The 19,226-nt window shown below is 57.9% G+C and overlaps 1 protein-coding gene and 1 long non-coding RNA gene across 3 annotated transcripts; one reads left to right on the plus strand and one right to left on the minus strand.

Moving 5' to 3' along the window:
* The first annotated feature begins 3,161 nt into the window (after positions 1-3,161).
* Positions 3,162-17,116, plus strand: LOC142449773 (serine hydrolase-like protein 2). 2 transcript variants are annotated; one of them, XM_075550958.1, is made up of 12 exons: positions 3,162-3,247; positions 3,821-3,970; positions 4,060-4,173; positions 4,483-4,524; positions 4,932-4,951; positions 6,619-6,693; positions 7,679-7,788; positions 8,700-8,779; positions 13,837-13,871; positions 15,476-15,558; positions 15,961-16,054; positions 16,813-17,116. In XM_075550958.1, exons 1-12 carry the CDS (start codon positions 3,244-3,246, stop codon positions 16,927-16,929), a joined length of 924 nt encoding a protein of 307 aa, XP_075407073.1. In that variant the 5' UTR covers positions 3,162-3,243; the 3' UTR covers positions 16,930-17,116. The 2 variants fall into 2 exon arrangements, with proteins under 2 accessions (XP_075407073.1, XP_075407074.1); XM_075550959.1 differs by lacking the exon at positions 4,060-4,173.
* LOC142449774 (uncharacterized) lies at positions 16,316-17,531 on the minus strand. The gene is made up of 2 exons (XR_012784872.1): positions 16,785-17,531; positions 16,316-16,566 (listed from the first exon to the last, which is right to left on the minus strand). It is a non-coding gene; the product is annotated as an uncharacterized LOC142449774 (long non-coding RNA).
* Between the last annotated feature and the right edge of the window lie 1,695 nt (positions 17,532-19,226).

The raw sequence follows: 19,226 nt of genomic DNA on the forward strand, positions 1-19,226 counted from the left end.
ACCTGCAAGATAGAGATGACGCAACCCTGTGTGCTGAAAGGGAGCAGGACTTGAGGTACTTGGTGATGAAATCAAGGACTGCAGCCTTCATGGATGACAACTCATAAAGAAGGCCCAATCTTCACCACTGCACCAATAGTTCACATCATGATAACTGAAGCAAAGGTTGAAGTTGTCAAGGATTTTGTCTTGCTGGGGTCCACAAACAGAGCTCCTGGAAGCGGCAGTCAGGAGATCAAATGGCACATTGCACTGGGTAAATCTGCTGCACAAAATCTCTTTAGCATGTTGGAGAGCAAGGATGTTACTTAGAGGACTAAGGCGCACCTGATCCAAGCCATGGTATTCCCCATGACCTCATATGCAAGTGAAAGTTGGACACTGACTGAGGAAGTTGGAAGAAGAATCAATGCATTGGAATGGTGGTGCTGGGGGAGAACACGGAGAGTCCCATGGACTGCGCAAAGGACAAACTGATCTGTCTTGGCAGAAGTACAGCCAGAGTGCTCCTTAGGGCCAAGGATGGCAAGACTTCTTCTCACATCCTTTGGACAAGTTGCCAGGAGAGACCAGTCGCTGGACAGGGACATCCTGCTGGGCAAAGTGGAGGGGCAGCACAAAAGAGCAAGGGCCTCAGCGAGATGGATGGATACAGCAGCCACATTGATGGGCTCAGGCGTGGAAACAAGGCTGAGGCTGGCGCAGGGTCAGGCGGTGTTTTCTTCTGTTGTGCCCAGGGTCGCTATGTGTCGGAATCAACTCCATGACGCCTGACAACAACAAGCTTTAAAAGGGCATTGTGCCTGTGTAAACTTGAGCCGCCCCCATCACCATTTTCATTTTGGGATGTTCCCTGTTGTAGGATTGTTTTTCGACAGTTGTCCCCTCCTCACCTGTCCTCCTCCTCTTGGGCTGCCCAGAGCACTGGCTCCATGGGCAACAGTCCCTCGGTCACATTAGCTTGGGTCATGGTCATGCCGGTCAAGGCTCTACCAGCACTGTCTATACCCTGTGTCTCTAGCTCCTTGTCAGTGTTCCAGCATCAGGAGTTCGCTCCCACTCTTGGCATCCAGGGCGCTTGCTCAGATAACTAGATAGCTAGAGAGAAAGAGACAGAGAGAGAGAGAGAGAGAGAGAGAGAGAGAGAGAGAGAGAGAGAGAGAGAGAGAGAGAGAGAGAGAGAGAGAGAGAGAGATCTGGCCTGAGCCTGAGCCAATGCCAGGAGCTACTGTGAAGGGCTTCGGTTAGCTGGACAACAGCTACTGTCTCCCAGACACCTCTGGATGAAGCTGACCCATAAAGAGACTGAAAAGAAGATTTCAGCAACTTCCAACTTCCTCCCAAGAACAGTTGACTCAGGAGAGGGGGCTTAAAAGAGTGGAGGGCAAAGGGGGGGTTTGAATGGAATTTAGAGACAAAGAAATTTTTCCATTGTGAGGCCCCACTCATAATTTCTAGAGAATACAGCACACAGTCTAAAAAACCAGCCCATAAACATCCTAAGCACTTTCTTACAATTCTAAGGAACTGAAAAAGAAGAAAACCCCACCATTTCTGAGGCGAGTGAGTATTCCTAGGTGGGTGTCCTATTGAGGCTTTTCTTCATTGGTTCACTGAGCAGGTCGCTCTCTCAGCTCTTTTTACAAGCCAGCGATGTTCCGGTGATAATTCACCTCACAACTTCGTGGCCAAGGCTTTTCTGGGGAAGACTCCACATCTAGAAGAGAAATCAGACACAATGGGTTGGTGTAATCATATTCCATTAAAAAAATCATCTTGATGGTTTAAAGACCACCACCACATAAATAAACCCAAAGGACAACTGATGAACTGGGAGAAAGAATGCAGCCCTGTCGCCGAGAAAGAACTCATGTCATTATTGAAGAACCCCAAGAAGGCTGGCAGAACTAGGGGGGATACATGCAGATAGCCCTCAAAGTATAACAGGCAAAAGGCAATATATACATAATACATATATATTATATGGTTTACAAACCTACGTGGCCTACCATATCCCTTTCAGAAAAACAGAACCAAGATGACTCAGCACACGCTGGCCATGATCACCTTTTGTCTTATAGCCGATGATCCACTCACGTGAGCCCATGTGTGGCACAATTACACCCTGCCAGGCCCTACGCCAGCCTCCCAGTTGTTCTGTCTGCCCTGGAAAAGAATGAGCAAAAGTGTCATCCTTTTCCACGGGGGGGTCTCTCCTGATAACTCGCCCAGGCAAGTCAGTTCATCTTGCTGCCAAGCATTCTGGTTGGTCTTCTTTCAGGACAGGTGTTTTTTTGTTTGGGGGGGAGGTGGAAATCCACAGTACTTTCTTATTCAACACTCAACTTTCACCTGCATGAGTTTAGGAGTTGATTGAAAACCCCATGTCTCGGGCCTGGCCTTCTGTAACCCTCACAGCAGGGTTTTCAGCCCCTGCAGCAGACTGACCCAATGGATGGTGACGTCAGCAGCCGCCAGGCGAGCCCTGAGTGTGGACGCAAGCAAGAGGGAATCTTCGGCAGCGTCGATCTTCCCTGTGTGCATCATGAAGTGACCTGTGGGTCCAGTTGTGGGACCTGGGTCTTCTTGACCTTGAGTTGGGGTCCACGCTGAAGGCTGCCGTCCCGGCTCTTCACCCATAGGTGCTTCAGCAAGCAAGGTGCACAGTGAAGGGTATCTTACAGATAGGTGTCCACCTTTGCAACCTCCCTGGATAGTTCCAGAGCCATCTCCGGGGGCGGTGTCGCCCCGCCCCCACGTGTCCTCTGGCTTCAGACACAGCCCCAAGCTGAGGCCAGGATTCTGAAGGCCCTTTGGCTCCCTTGAGGCGACTCCAGGGTTCCTCAATAGCTCTGCTCCCTGGCTGTGCTGGGCGGGCGGGGCCACTTCCCAGGGCAGGGCGACGTCTCCGGGAGCGCAGGACGCCCTAGGGACAGAGACCAGGCCCAGGCTAGGCCACCGCGCGGGCACCCTGCGGTTCCCGCCAGCGACCCCAGGCCCCTGAGGGCGGGCGCTGAGGGGGCGGGGCCCGGCGCCGGAAACGGGGCCGGGCCGGGCGCGACCTGTGACCTGAGGGGCCCGCAGGCGCTGGGGGCGGGGCTGGGGCGGAGCCTGGATGCGGGGCGGGGCCGCGATGTGGGGGCGGGGGCGGAGCCGGGATGCGGGGCGGGGCCTGCGGCGGAACTTCTTTAGCGCGACCTCGCGGCGGTGGCTGGAGGGCAGTGCGACCTCCGGGGTAGAGCCATGGGTGAGCGCTCCCCTCCCGGGGCGCCCTCTCCTGGGATGGGGCGGGAGGAGACCCTCCGGTCCGCAGAGGAGGGCGTAGAGCGGAGGGCGCGGACCACGCTGCCCTCCCGGCGTGGCCACTCCATCCGGGTACCCGAGGGCCCCGCGGTCAGTTGGGTGGCCGTGGGGGCGCGCGGATCCCGGGTACAGCAGGGGGGGGGTAGGCTTTGCCCTCCATCCTCCTCCACCTGGTTCTCCCTTGGTGATGGTGGGCAGGCACTTCCTGGTGCCTCAATGCCCGCTTCAACCGAGGGCAACATTGAGCTGGAACCCCGGACGGCTGAGCCTCGTTTTGCAGGAAAGGGACCCGAGGCTCCACGGCTGGAGAAACTTGCCGAGGGCCGCCCAGCCAGCCAGTGACCAGACCCAGCGCTGGCCAGCCCCACAGCCCGTTCTAGAACGACGTGGCCCTGCTCAAATTTGTGAAGGCCACCGTGGTGGCCCTTCTCCCACTGGACTGGTTCCCCCCTGCCCACTGCCTCTCGCCCTGGGCAGGCTGGGGTGGAGCCCATGCATGGCTACTGCTCTTTCCCAGGTCTGCTGTCTGAGCTGAAGCTGGCTGTGCCCTGGGGCCACATCGCCACCAAAGCCTGGGGCTCCCTGAAAGGCCACCCTGTTCTCTGCCTGCACGGCTGGCTGGACAACGCCAATTCCTTCGACAGACTTATCCCCCTTCTCCCACAGGGTGAGGCCAGGCGCCGGAGGGGCGTGGGGCTGGGCCAGGCTGGGGGACAGAGGTGGGGCACCTTCTCCAGGCCCCTCTTTCTGCCTCAGACTTCTACTACGTAGCCATGGATTTTGGGGGCCACGGACTCTCCTCCCATTATGCTCCAGGCGTCCCATATTACTACCAAAACTTTGTGAATGAGGTCCGCAGGGTCTCTGTAGGTGAGTCAAGGTGTGTGTCCAGGGGGATTCTGGGACAACTCCTCTTCCCACTGCAACAGGATGGGACCTTGAGGAAGTAAGGCTGGGCGGGAGTGGACAATGGGGAGTGGTCCCAGACCTGTCAGGAATTGACAGGTGACTTTGGGAAAGTGGGAGACAGCCACCCTGAAGAGTTGGCTTCCAATGGGGGGTCCCTCTGGGGTAGTAGAGGGGGGGCTGTCTCTTAGGCTGGGAAGAGCTTTCTGCAGGAAAAGGGAGGATATGTCAGGGGACTCCAGGCCCACACAGACATGGTTTCTTGTGTTCCAGCCTTGAAGTGGAATCGCTTTTCCCTCATGGGGCACAGTTTCGGTGAGTCCTTACCTTTGGGCCAGGGCCTGAGGCGGTCTGGGCTCCAGTTGTGCACCTGTGAGGAGAGGAGAGGAGGCTAGGCGGCCCAGCAGGGGCCAGGCACTGGTCTTTGGACGTGCCAGCCCAGGGCTTCAAGGAGCTCCCCTGAGGGACATGTCCGGCCACCTGCCATTTGATGAAGGACGTGTGACATCTTGAACGGTCACGTTGGATAAGGGGGTTGGGGAGGGGCCCCAAGTCTGACAGGATTACAGAGTTCTCACCCACTGGTGGCAGAGAGAACGGGTCCCTGGTGTGTGGAAGGCTCTCTCAGTCCCCTGGGTGGGGGAGAAGTTTGAGGTGGGGGGTCTTAAAATCTGGGTGAGGGGCGCAAGGACATCCTCAGCCAGTGCTCTTTTGTCACACAGGTGGCACTGTGGCCGGGATGGTGAGTAAAAGGCTCTGCCCAGCCCCCACCCCCCCTGGGTCCTCCTGTGGGGTAGGATGCGTGGGCAGGGGGAAGGGGGACGCACTGGGAAGGAGTTTCAGTGCTGCTGTGGCTTGACCCCGTGAACAGCAGGGACACTGCTCCATCCTCACCCTCGGTTCCAGGCTTTGAGCCCATTGCTGCAGCCACCGGGCCATCTCCCTGTGGGTCTTCCCTGTCGCTGATCCCCGACTTTACCGAGCGTGATGTCTAATGCTTAGGTTTTGTGTCACCATGGCAGGGCCAGGATGCCCAGTGGTTTGATGTAATCTAGCGTAATGGCATCACCTCCACGAGGGCATCTGCAGGGGTGAGGAAGGTTAGGGTGGAGCCATTCTCTTGAGGTGAATGTCTTTCCATGGCTCCTTGCACACGGGGGCCACAGCTTTTGCGTCTCTGGAGAATGCAGCCTAACACTGTCCTTCTCCGGGGACAGTCTCTCTCAGAGAGAGGTGAAGTCTAGCCATTCCCGCTCCTAAGGAGCATTCCGGCTCTCTTTGGGGATAAGCTGTTCATTCCGGCAGTCCGCAGGCCTCTCAATGTGCTTCTCCAAGACCACCATGCTGCTTCCATCTTCCTCAGTCCCTGCCCAGCTTACAGCTGCACCTGCGGGGACTGAGAAGACTGTGGCTTTGGTCTGACGCACCTCAGCCCTCAAAGCGACATCTTTGCTTTCAAAATCTGCAGACAAGGTCTTTGCAGCACGTGTTCCCAATAGGACCTGATCTGCCCTTGGGTGTTTTGACGGCTGCGTCCATGGGCGTCGACGGTGGACCTCTGAAAAATGAAACCCTAACAGCTTCGATCTTTTCTCCTGTTGCTTATCGGTCCAGTTTAGGGATTTTAAAAAAAAATGAGTTGGGTGTCAATGTACAGAATGGATCTGTTTTCCATCCCACTGTTGGTACCCATTTTGTTTCATGTCATTGGTTGCCGTCCCCTTGGGGGGCCATCCCTGACCCCACATTCTCCCTGTGTTTTCGGCTTCCAGTCCCCCTCCTTTCCTTTTGGACATTGTTCTTGGGTAAACAAACCCACCCAACTGTGAGGGCCTGTGAGTCCTGTTTATTGAGCCAGAACCCAGTGGAGGCTGCAGTCTGGGTTGTAGCATCAAGTGCCACTGTGTTTTGTAAGCAGTTAGGCACTTTGCACATTATAATCAGCACTGATTGTGGAGCAGGGTCCCGGGATGGTGCAGACAGTCGAGATTTTGAAGACTAACTGAGAAATTGGCAGAGGCTCCTGGGAAGAAAGGTGTTCCGATACTTAAGAAAGGCCACCGCCCTGACAAGCCTGTGGAGCATCTCTGCTCTATAACACGGGGACCTCGTGAGTCGGAATCCACACCCTTACGACTGGTTTGGGTATTCTTGTGGGGAAGATGGTTGAAAAGATTTCTATTTGCCCACTGTCTGCCATCTATCTGGTCTGTTACAGAGAACATCGGAGTCCAGTGGCCAGTAGAGTCTGAGCTGGCGGCAGGGTGCACACTGGGGAGCAAGGGGACATGGGAGATTCTTCTAGCTTGTGCTCAGCACCCTTCCCCCTACCCAAAAGCTGTGTCAGGAGAGGTGTCAGGGCAGACTCGAGGTCCCTTCCCCTGACGTCTCCCCATTTGTGTCCCCCAGTTTTCCTCTGTCTTCCCTGAGATGGTGGACAAGCTCATCCTGCTGGATTCTCTGCCCTTCATCCTGGACATAAATGTGAGCGGGACCTGTGGGGTGCCCTCCCTCCTTCAGCGGGTGCCATGCAGGACAAGGTGGTGGCTAAGGAAAGACGAGGGGTGTCAGGGGACCCCCTCCTAGAGGACAACAGTGCATTTGATGCCCTCACGAGTGGTCAGGGAAAGGGCACGGGGCCTTGTTACCTTTGGAAACCCTGGTCTAGAAGCCTCAGGATGCCAAATGGAACTGGAAGATGGGGGTCTTCTCAGCCTGGGTGGGGTAGCGGATCAAATATTGGGTCTCTGGTCCTGCCCTGTCAGAGGGTGGGTGGAGGGGGCTGGGGAAGCTCAATCCCAAGCCCACACTGCGGCCCTGCAGGTGGGGGGGGGGACGCTTACCCCCTTTCCCCTCTAGTCACACTGGCTCTGAGGTCTGACTGCTGTGCCTTTGTCTTGTGGTCTTGGGCAAGTCCCTTCTCCTCCCTGGGTCGTGGCCTCCCCACGGGTACAGGGAGGTGCTTGGCTGAGACAACCTTGCATGTCCCTGAAGGCCCCCCTGGCCTCTTGTGTCAACTCCTCAGATTCTATTTTCTTTGCAGAAAATGGCCACCAACTCCAGGAGTGGGGCAGTATGCCCCTCAGGGAGTGCTCACAGATGCCCCCGGGAGACTGTAGGCGGGCCACCCCCCTTCTTTATGTGGCCATGCCCACCGAATGTGCACAGGAGTCCCTCTGTGTGGGGTGGGGGAGGGCCCTGCCCCGTTTTCAGGTCAGATGTGGGGGGCAGCGTTAGGGGCCCGGACAGTTGCTGTTACCAGCCTGCATGGACCCAGGAGATGTTGCTGAGCCGCAGTGGAAACAGCCACCCATGTGGCCACCGAACCGAACTGCCCCTGGGAAGACCCTCTGTCCCTGACAAGCCCCTCCCACTGTTCAGCAGGAGCTCTGGTGGCTGGGGATCTGGGGGGGGGGGGCGGACAGGGGCGGGAACTTCCGCCCTCCTCCAGCGGCGCCTGTCCCCTCAGGAAGTTAACAACGTCCTGACATACAAACGGCAAGCCATCGAGCACGTGCTGCAGCTGGAGGCCAGCCAGAAGCCCTCCATGGTGATCGGCCCCGAGGAGATGCTGCAGGGGTGGGTGCTGCGCCGTGGGGGAGCCCCTTCTCCCTGGCCCCAGCCCTGAACGGCTTCCTCTCCCCAAATGCCCCAGAGCAGGACCCAGTGCCCCTTGGACCTACTCAGCAGCAGAGCCCTTTATCATCACTTCTGCTGCGCCTCCTTCCGTCCCACCTCCCCTCCCCGCCACCTCCACAGCACATGCTCCATCCCTACCTTTCCTTCCCTCTGGGTTACCAGCCTGTGTCCCCCTTCCACCTGGACCTACCTCCCCTACACCTGCTAACGCCCCCCCCCCCTCCAGCCACAGCTGGCTGGCACCTCCTCTGAGAAGCCTGTCCTGACTGCCCAGGTGAGCTGCCCAGGTCCTAGGCTTCCATAGCACCTGTGCTGGAAGTGACCACGTGGTCCAACAGCCTGCCCCCTCCTGAATCTGTGGGGGCCCTCGGTGCCCCTGTGTGCCTGCCATTGTATCTGTAGGTGGCCCAAACCAAAAACTTGCTGCCTTCCTGACCCTTGGCGACTGGGGTTCCGTAAATGTCTGTAAAGGAACTGATGGGGTCCCTGGTGTTGCAGCGGTTTAAGTGTTCGGTTGCTACCAGACTGGTCACTAGTTCCAACCACCCAGCTGCTATGCAGGGGGAAGGGCAGCCTGGATCCCTAAGGATTACAGCCCTGGAAACCCAACAGAGCCCTCCACTGTCTTGTAGGGTTGCTTTGTGTTGAAAATCAACTGGATCATAGCGTTCAGCAGGAAAGTGAGCACACACACACACACAGAAACTATTGTCCACACTGGCAGCCTGCCTCTCGGGGGCCACTTGGCCCGGGCCACAACGCAGTGAGCGTGGACACCCAGGGCTGCAGTGATGACCGCATCACACCTGTGTGCCCCCCTGCACAGGCACTCACCCCCTTCTGCCCCCCAGGCTCCTGAAGAAGAACACCCACCTGGGAGAGGAGTGTGGGAAGTTGCTCCTGCAGAGGGGAACCAAGCAGGTAGCCTCAGGTAAGAGCCTCCCTTTCTGAGACCACTGCTTGCCGTGAGTTTCGAGAGTTGGTTACCTCCTCCAGAGGGTCACCATGCCCAATGGGTGAGTCTCCAACAAGACAAACTGCGGGCGGGGGCCTCCTGTGGGGGCTCCTTGCCCTCCATGGAGACGCTCAGACACAGCAGAGGCCCTTGGGCCCAGAAAGCTGCCCAGAGGCTAATCTGGACTGAGATCCATTCTGGTAGGGGAAGCCGATTGTCTCCGGTGATTATCTCACTCACTTGGAAGGTTGAGGACAGAGGCTGAGTGGGGGAAGGGCTGGAGAGAGGGAAAGGGCTCAGAGTGGTGCCAGTGGGCAGAAGGCTGGGTCACTGGAACCCTCTGCTGCTGACATGGCCTTTAGGGCCCCAGGTGAACCTGGATGGAGACAGAGCTGGCCTGTGACCTACCTGTGCGCATCCCAGGATGGGGACATCATCCTGAAATACCTGACACACAGCCTGTGTTCCATCTGAGAGAGTCGGTGAGGCCAGAGATGCCCCTGTACCCCCACCTCTATTTCTGTCACTCTTTCATTCTTCAGTTTAACACCCTCCTACTGCCGTCTGTGGAGCTCTAGACCTGCTCTGTGAACAGGACAGATTGTGCCCATGCCCAGTGGGTGGGCCACAGGGCCCTCCATGGCCAGCACACTGGCAGGCAAGGCTGCAGACAAGCACTGAGGAAGGCGATGCCCTCGTAACTTTGGGGCAAGGTCTGGCTGGGGCGGCGCTGATTGTAGCACTCAGGGAAGGTAATCCGTCATCCTGCCAAAGTGTCTGAGTTTGCTTTGGCAGTAGGCTCAGGGTGTAGCGGTGGAGTGTGGCCAGGAGATCTTTACCTCCCACGGCCCGTGCAGTGTTCTTTGCATAAGGACAGCGGCCAGGTCTGGGTGCAGACCCCCAACTGACTGTGGGTTCAGGCTGCAGATGGGATATGGTTTGTCCGCGTTGGTCCTAATTTTTAAAAGGGTGGGGAGGGGTGGCAAGGGGCCTTTTGAACAGATGGCTTGCGTTTGAAATGGAGTGCATGGGGAAATGGCCTGTCTGCCTTCCCCACAGCAGGACTCTGCTGCTCAGTGAGCCTGCGCCGCTCAGAGGCCACCAGCCTCTGACTGTGGGCCATCGGCAGGGGAAGGAGGGAGCAGGCCAATGTGATGCTGAGGTGCCTCTCCTTCACTCGGCATCCCAGTGCCTTGAGACCAGCCCTGGCCCCAGCTCTTCTGGCCCCTTGGTCCACCACAGCACCACCATCTGCTCTGAGCGCGCCACGTCCCTGCCACCTGAGTTTGGGGCTGCAGCCTCATCAGGAAGTAGGAGGTAGACGTGGGAAGAAGCAGGTGCCATCCTCCCAGAGTGACTTGAGCTGGGCCCCTTTGTTTGCAGATGGGGAAGCAGGCAGGCCGTCCTTCAGTCTGGTATTCTCAGCCTAGGGCTGGCCCCTCTAGGCACAAGTTTCAGGTGGCTCTGGGTACCTGCATGGGCTCGTCTTGGGGTGAATGGTGGTCAGGGCGGGGGCAGGTACCTGGAGATTGACATGGTGCTGTCCAGTCAGTTCCAGCTCATAGCGACCCTGTGCTAAGCCACGGTCCAGTATGACAGCCATGTGCCAGTCATTCTCCGCAACTGGTCCCCACCCCCACATCCTCCCTTCTAAGGTCCATTCTGGCTGTACTTCCTCGGGCTCATTCTCCTGGCAGCCCATGGCCAAATCACTATTCTCAGCCAACGCCACCATTCAAAGGCATCAGTTCTTCCTGGTCTGCCGGATTCATGGTCCAGCGACTGAGAAGACCAGGCTGGGGAGAGAGGGTGTCAGCTTCCCGGCTCGGTGGTCTCCCCTGGGGGTGGGGCATGTTCCTGTCCGTGGGAGCCTGGGCCCGAGCGATGCCAGGCAAGGCCAGTGCAGGCATCCCCAGCGAGGAGCAGCACTTGGGCCTAGCTGTGCAGAGGCCCTGCTGCAGTGGACCTGGAAGGCTTGGGAGAGGGGAGTAGGCTGCTGTGGGCGGTGGGTGGTTGAATGCTGGGCGGGGCAGGCCCAGGGCGCTGCGCAGACCCTTGTGCTTAATTCAGCGGTTCTCAACCTGTGGGTTGAGACCCCTTTCAAGGTCCCACGACCCTTTCACAGGGGTCGCCAGATTCATCACAGTAGCAAGGTGACAGTGATGCAGTAGCAACGACAATGTCATGGTTGGGGGTCACCACAGGACCCACATGAAAGGGCTGCAGTCTGATGAAGGTGGAGAACCGCTGCCCTAGACCATAAGCTAAGGGAAGCTCTCGGAGGCCACCTGATCAGCTTCTCGTTCCTTAACGGCCTCGGGTGACCGAATGGCCAGCCATGTGCAGGCTACACCAGAGCCAGCTTTGGGTGCACCCACGCCATCTGGGAGGCACCTGGACCCCACGCTCTGTTGGTTGGAGGTTATTTTAAGGAGTCACTAGGACTTGGAAGGAGCCCTGGTGGCATCGTGATGACAAGTCAGGCTGCTAGCCACAAGGTCAGCAGTTCAAAGTCTCCTGCCTCTCTTTGGGAGAAAGACAGGCATCCAGCTCCGTGAAGAGTTGAGACTCAGAAACCCACAGGGGCAGTTTTGCTCTGTCCCACGGCACCACTTGCTGCCAGCGAGGGAGGACTGGGTAGGCTCTCTGGTGCCCCAGGGGGTTACAAGTGGGGCTGGTAACCGTAAGGTTGGCTGTTTGAAACCCCCGGCCACTCCTCAGGAAAAGAGGCTTCCCTTTCCCGCCCAGCGTTAACCATCTCAGAAATGCACAGGGGTGGACCTTGATGGCTCAGCCGTTCCCTACTGGGCATGGAAGCTACATGCTCCTCAGGGAGCTCTGAGATGGGTACAGAGGGGACCACACAATGTCCCTAAGATGGAAGGCCGTCTCTATCCTATTCTTGGGGGGGGGGTCACCCCTTGGCTGAAGGGGCAAGCACCTCAACTTTGTAGCAGGAGGAGCTGTTCCAGCTTCAGGGAGAGGCAGGCTAGAAGGGAATTGTCTACTTGACCATTTTCTTGTACACCCTAAGTCTGCCCCTAGGGAGGCTGAGGTGCTCCCAGGCAGGAAAGCTGAGGGAGGGTGGCCAGACCCAGGGCCCTGAGGAGGAACTTGGGGTGCTCTGCTGAGGTTTCCCCAGGGGAGGATGCTGGTGGGAGTGGTGTCAGAGTAGAGGAAGGTGAAGCCAAGCTGTGGAATGATCCCCTGGCTGTCTATATGGGTCTGGAGCCAGGAGCTGGGCTGGGAGGGGCGAGGGGCCCAGGCCCGGCTAGCCAGTGGGCATGGGGTATGGTGGGGCCCGCAGTGACAGACCGCTGAGGACTCCCGTCTGATCTTTGGATCGTCACCAGCACAATATAGAAGGCACTGATTACCTGCTCTTACATAGCAGCCCACTGACCACCTTGTCTCCTGGACCACAAGTGGGGGTGCCTCTACCTGGCACAGGGTTTCCTTGTGGCAGCAGGGCTCCTTCAGCCAGCCCACCAGTCCCTCCGTGGGGACCTTGGGAGGGGGGAGGGGGTCCAGCCTCGTTGCTGCCAAGTGCTGGATGCAGTGACTTCCCCACTCAAGGGGTAGCGAGGACACTGTAGGCTCCAGGTGGTCCCTCGCCCACAGTGGTCACAGGTGGAGGTGTGCCTTCTCTGCTAGGCTGGAAATGGACTCTTCTGTGTGACTTGCATTGCCTTTAGAAACAATAATTCTTTACTTTCCTGCTAGGAACCCTGTGTTCTTAACCTTTCTCTGTGGGAGTGCAGCTGCCCCCCCCCCACACCAGCTTGTCGCTTGTCATTTGCAAGGTGTTGGGTTTGTGGCTAAGCTGGCGACACCAGCCTTGGCATCCTCACTGGTGTTCAGCCGGCTTGCCAGTCCTTTCCTCAGGAGGCTGCTCAGCTCGTGACTGCTCTTCAGCCTGCCTTTCCCGCCCACTAGCCAGGGCAGCCCGGATCCCCTGCCCGCCTGGATGTGGCTCTATCTATGGACTCTTCGTCTCCTTTGTGGATCTGGTTACCTCCTGCTCGCCAGGTCCACACTTCGGTGCCCTCGGCCCTGCCGTAGGCTTTCGTGTCTGGTGGGATGGATGGTCATCCTCCAAGAGTCCTTGCTATTCTCCCCTACGGACTCTGTGGTCACCTTCCAGAAAAGGTCTCCTCGGCAGAGCATTTAGGACACCAGAACTCAAACTCACTGCCGTCGGTCGAGTCGGTGCCGACTCCTGGTAACCCTCTAGGACAGGGTAGAACGGCCCATGCGCGCTTCAGAGATGGTCACCCTTGACGGGAGTAGTAGGCAGCCCGTCTTTCTCCAGCAGCTGCCGCTGACCCTGCAGTCAGTAGCCCAGCTCTTAATCACTGTACCACCACGGCTCCTGGAGCCTGTTTAAGGACATCATCGTGGCGGCACCCAAGGGACCATTTCCCAGCCAGATCCTATCCCAGCACCCATGAGCCCGCCCCTACAGGCCCCATCTGGACCCAGTCCCCAACTGTCCAGAGATAAGCATCTCCTTGGCCCTCCAACTGCCTGCTGAGCACTTCCTGCGCAGCCCCAGCTCCCTGCCCTGAGCCAGTAGGTGTTCAGTATCATGGGGTCACTCAGCCCGGGCCTGCGCCATCCTCACACTGATGGCCACGTGTGCGCCTGTTGCTGCCACCACGAAGCCAGTTCTGGCAGTCTTCTTGGTCAGTACCCTTTGCCTTTTCCCCGCATGATGCCCTTTCCGGGGACGGGCCTCTCCTGAGTCTTGTCATCCTTGCTTCTACACAGCTTTCTGGGAGTACTTCCAAGACAGATTGACGTGGGATTTGGACAGCCCAAGGACTCTCAGTACCTTGTAAACACTAACGCAATGTTCCTGGCGTTAGGCTATGTAGAACCTGCCCAACGGGAGCCTGAGTTATTGTGTCCAGTTCTCTGTGGCACAGATTAGTTTTACAAAGACAAAAATGTGAGCCTGGCATCCAGGGTGGCCTAGTCCCAACATGTCACATGCTCAGCCCGAGGCCACCTCTCTGTGCTTCTGCCTCCAGGTCTGGTGCTGAACCGGGACCGGAGGATCTCGTGGGTGAGTGCCGCCCACCTGGGCCCCTTCATCGGTTACCCTCTTGAGTCAGCCTCCCTGTGGTGAGGCCGGTACCTGCAGAAGGTAACACACCAGGGCCTTCTCCCTCCGTGGGAGAAACGGACCAGCCCCAGTACAGACGCTGGCACTCACACCAAAGCCCTGCACCAACCCTTACACCAGCACTTACCATGGATGTTAACACCAAGACACGTACCAAAACCAGGCAACACCAACCCTCACTACCAGGTGTTCACAGTGTACGCACATGCACACACCTCCCGCCACATTCCTAATACTGAGCATGCGTCTGCTCAGTTTGTTCTCAGCCACCCTGGTGGCCAGTGCTGCTGTCCCCATGCTTTGTGGACAAGGAAGTTGAGCCAAATGGCAGGGTCTCATTTTTGGGCTGTTTAGAGAGGCAGTTAGTCTGCATGGGGTGGACACAATTAGGTTCCCCTTGAATAGCCCCCCCCCCCCCACAGCGATGGCTGGTCTCGATCTGGATGACCCAAGGAGTCAGCCTTCTGGGAGCTCCCTTGAAAGAAACGGTGACTGAGCCTCCTGCGGCCCTGTGCCAAGGCTGGGGACATGCTGATAGCTCCTGGCCCCGCAGAGTTCCCACCATAGCTGCAGTCCAATGGAGTGACACTGACAGCTTCTTGCAGCCACATTCCACCTCCATCCGTCAGCGTGTCCTGTGGTGGTGGCTTCATGCTGCTGTGAAAGCCGCGGCACCAGCATTTCAAGTGCCAGCAGGGCGCTCCCCGCTGGCAGGTTTCAGCAGCATCTACAGACTAGGACTAGGAAGGGCCCGGTGACCCACGTCCAGAACGTGGCCAGTGAAAACCTTCAGGAGCCCAGCAGAGCACTGCCCACTCTCGTGCGGCAGATGAGCCCCTCAGCGTGGCAGGGACCCCACCGTGACTGCAACGGTGGTCTCGGGCCTATCTGTCCTGTTCATCGTGAGGCTGCCGGTTGTGGGTACCAACTTGACGACCAAGGGGTGAACTCACCTTGCTGCCTTTTGATTCTTGTCTCCCCAAGTACTTAAAGTGGCTGAGCTGTCACGATGGCGTCCATACTATTTTTGGAATCCAGGGCGCACACACCTGGGCTGTGACCAGTGCAGGGCTGCTGCTAGTGGGACAGGTGGTGCCCCCAAGTCAAGCGTGGCTGTGGAGCCCAACCCCTGGCCACCCTGGGGGGGCAGAGTGGTGGCCTCAGGGCTCTTCCTTAGAGGAGCAGACCACCCGCCACACCCTTGTCTCTTGGGGCAGTTGGTGAGTTCAAACTGCTTTCCACAAGCAACCAAGCACCTAACCCTGCATCACCAGGCTTCAAGCGGACATGAGAAGCTGTGGGGGGAGGGCAAAATGAGGCTGCCCTTTAGGGTGATTTCAGCAGGTCTGCTTTAGTGTCCATTGGGCACCTTGGCCATAAAACCCCATGCCCAACATCACTCAGGCCCCTTCTCTGTCCTGAGACACAAGCTTCAGAGGATTCTGGGAGATGTCATCTGGTCACACAGCTCAGGGTTATGGCAGCCTCCCCCGCAGGCTGGGGAACTTGGGTTTGGCCCTGGCTCACTGTGCTTCTGCCCACAGCTAGAGCTCGGCATCGACTACCTGAGCAGGGAGCTGATGCAGCTGGCCACTCAGAAGCTGCAGGCCCACGTGCTGTTAATCAAGTGAGCCACAGGGAGGGCCCCCACTGCTCCCTCGACCCGCCGCGGCCAGTGCTGGGGGCAAGCATCACCCCTCCCAGTGGGGACTTGCGGGGACACGCCCAGCAAGGTTCAGACAAGTGCGGGCCAGAGACCTACAGACCCTCTCCTCCAGCCAGCCTGGCCCTGCGGGGCCGCCGACCTTCCCAGGCAGAGACTGCATTTGCTGTTGCAAGCCCCACTGCCTAGAACCCTGGCACCCTGGGGCATGCTGGGTGTGCAGCAGGGGGCGGGGGGGCCTGGCAGTGTAGACTGCAGCACTGCCAAGCTGTGACCCTGACTGAGGGCCAGCGCAGATGAATGCTCAGGGGCCTGGGCTCCCAGAGTGGGGCCAAGTCCTCAGATGAATCCTAACTTCTCCTCAAGAGCAGCCCATGGCCTTAGCAACGTGAGGAAGGACCAAACAGACCAGGAGCTCCTGCTTTTCTCCATCAGTGTGCTTCGGGCAGTGTTGAAGGAGGTGAGTGGTCTGCCCCGTGCGCGCACACCCTTTCCCACCCTGAAGACGTAACTCAAAAGTCACTGCCATCAGGTTGATGCTGACTAGAGCAACCCGGAGAGGAATGATTACAGCAGTGGAAAGCTTCATCTTCCTCCCACAGGGCAGCCTGTGGTCTCGAACTACTGGCCTTGCAGATTGCAGCCTAGAATGTCACCACGGTGCCACCAGGGCACCTTCCTAGAGCTGCTGGGTCACCTCAGGTCAGCACAGGAAACAGAATTGGTTGGCAGGCCCTCCCAGCTTTATTGCCCTTCGCTGGTCTCTGCACCAAGCACAATTTAGCCAGGGGCAGCTTGGCTTCCTAAGGCTCCAAACCTCGTGGAGGCCCAGCTGTGGATGCACTGGCCTCAGGAGGAAGTGGGCCTCAGTGTGGAGGGCTTGCGCTGACTTGGACCCTTTTGGAGTCCTGGAGCACCTGGCAGCTCATGAGCGTCACCCACTGCCCAACACTGAGCAGCCTTGGTGGTGACCTGGGAAAGGGGAGTGTAGCTAAGTGTGGAAGCCAGCTCAGCCGAGGTCCCCTTAAGGCCCTGGTCAGAACTGCACCTCAGCTGGGCCCTACTTGGCCCAGGTGTGTTGTGACCCCTCCCCCCACCATGACTGGCTCAGGTCAGGGTCCCACAGGGAACAGTCTAAGGGGCTTCCCCTGGCCCTGGGTGGGCGGAACACCTCTGTGGGCCCAGCTCACCTGACACCTGCCTTCCGCCTGCCCGCAGCGTTTCCAGTTTGTGGAAATCCCCGGTAACCACTACATCCACATGAACAAGCCCCAGCAGGTGGCAGAGATCGTGGGTGCCTTCCTACAGGGCCAGGAGGTGGCCCCGGCCTCCTGAGCCTCAGCCGGGCCGTGGTCAAGCCAGCACTGGATCTGGCAAGTGCAGCTCGCGTGGCGAAGAAGTCCAGGTGCACCAGTGGGGTCAGGCCTAGCTGTGACACGAACTTCAGTGGGGCACATGGAGACCAGATCTGGGGCTTCTGCTGCCCAGCAAGCAGGAAATAAATAAGCTGGTGTCCACCCTGCTCTTGGCCTCTCGTTCCCCATGGAATTGAACTCCCTCAGACCTAAGCCACTTGAGGAAACCCAGGTGGGAGGGAGCTTGCTTCCTAGGCAGGGAGTTCCTAAGGGGCAAGTCCTCACGCTGGGTAGGACTTGCCCCTTGGGTGCTCCGGCTCGGGCTGGCGGCTGGAGAAGGGCGCGCGGGGCGACCCGTTAAGAACGTGCTTGCAGTGCCGGCGGGAGCAGCCGGCCGGGCTGCAGGGGGGAGGGGAGGCGGACGGGCGAGTGCAGACAGAAGTGGGTTCGCCCGGAGCGGGTAAGGCCACGCGCGGGGGCCGGAGCACGCCGGGCCCAGCGACCTGCCGACGCCGCCCGGCTCTCGCGCGGCCGCTGCCAGAGACCCTGGCTCCCCCGCCCGCAGACACCCCCGCCGGCATCCCGGACGCCTACCAGAATAACCAGGAGGGCTCGGGAGCCTTTCTTCAGCTTCTCGCGCCGCACGTTTCTTTTTGCGAGCCACCATCTTGCCAACCGGAAGGCGCGGGGGGCGCTGGGAACTGTAGTTCCGGCCCGACGCTGACGCTCCTCCGCGACGACGTCGCACGTCGGAGCCCCGCCCTCTCGGCGCCGGCTTGGCCTCGCGGGTCTGGGCGCATCCTTCCGCTGCTCAAACTAAGGTCCGTGAGAGTCGGAGTCCTTGCGGGCTTTGGTGGGAGTAGCTCATGGATGCAACTCGGTTTTCCACGCAGTCACGCCACCATTCATTCATCGTTCACTCATTCCTCAAAGATCAGTGGCCGCTGCAGAAACAGTGCCAAGAGTTAGGGTTACAAGCGATGAAACAAAGTCCAGCTTTCCTGGAGCTTGTCATGAGAGAGACCCGGAACGCACGAGCAAAATACAAGCCTATGCCGGCGTGGTGGTAAGTGCTGAAAAGAAAAACGGAGTGGGTGTCCAGTGGGAGCAGGGGCGGTGAGAGTTGTATGCGGTGACGTTTGAGCCAGTACTTGGAGGTGGCGTTCAAGGTATTCGTTCTCCGGCCCTCGGAGAAGCAGCGCAGAGCCCTTGGGCCTGGCGGACCCGAGGGGTAAGACCTTGGTTGTTCCTGAGTGTGACAAGGTGGGGAGGGGCACTGTGGAATTTCCAACAGAGAATTTTGGCTTCTGCGTTGTGATTAGATGTTGCGAGAGCAAGGGCAGCGGCAAGGAGCTCCTAAGACACCACTGCACGAATCCCAAAGTGGCGTCTTGGTCGCCAGGTGAATGGTTGGAGTGGTGAGGTGGTCAGATTGTGGGTATTTTGAAAAATCGCACTAGGATTTGATTGGATGTACGGTGTGTGTATGTGAGAGAGAAATCCCGGATTACTCCTAGGCTTTGATGTGTTAAGAATGAGATCTCAGCAAAAGGTGTCAAGAACGACCAAGTTTATTGGCCAGTGGCCAGAGTGCCAAGTATTCCCTAAGCCACTCAGACCCCTTTTATCCTGTGGGATAAACAAGACATAGGCGCAGATAGTGTTATGCTATGTGGAGGAACGGGAACTTGTCTAAGTTATTTTTATGCAGCAAATGCCAGGTGCTTCTTCAGCATCAGTCCCAGTGTGTGGCTTCATGCAACTTCCTCAAAATGTAGGGGGTTACAAGCAAGATCAGCAATTACAAAATAAATGGCAGAGCTACAGTAGTTTCAAAGTGACCACACTTAGGCCACTACAAAATAGTTACACTTAAGCCAACTTACACAAAATGGTTAGCTTTGGCTCATGAAAGTGGGCCTGCTACATTGGTCTGAGCAGCCAGGATGACTTTGCTAATTTCTGAGGTGGGGGGACAGTGAGGCAAAAGGACCTTGGGGCAAGGAAGGCAAGCAGATCAAAAGCTCAGAGTGGGTCTGGTTCAGGTGCTAATGAAACATGCAAGGAGAGAGACATCTGGGGGCAGATAGAAGTATTTACAGGACATATCTAGCCTGGGGAAATACATTGGGCAGCTGACAATGTATAGATGGTGGAACATGGGCTCTTGTTTACTTCGGTGGTTGTATTTTTAACGTCTTAAGATTTCTGTCTGGTTCTGGCATAAACCTTCAAGGTCTTTGCTGAACTCCTCCCACCTCCATGTTTCAAGCATGT

Source organism: Tenrec ecaudatus, chromosome 6 (genome assembly GCF_050624435.1).
Source record: "Tenrec ecaudatus isolate mTenEca1 chromosome 6, mTenEca1.hap1, whole genome shotgun sequence".
NCBI lineage: Eukaryota > Metazoa > Chordata > Mammalia > Afrosoricida > Tenrecidae > Tenrec > Tenrec ecaudatus.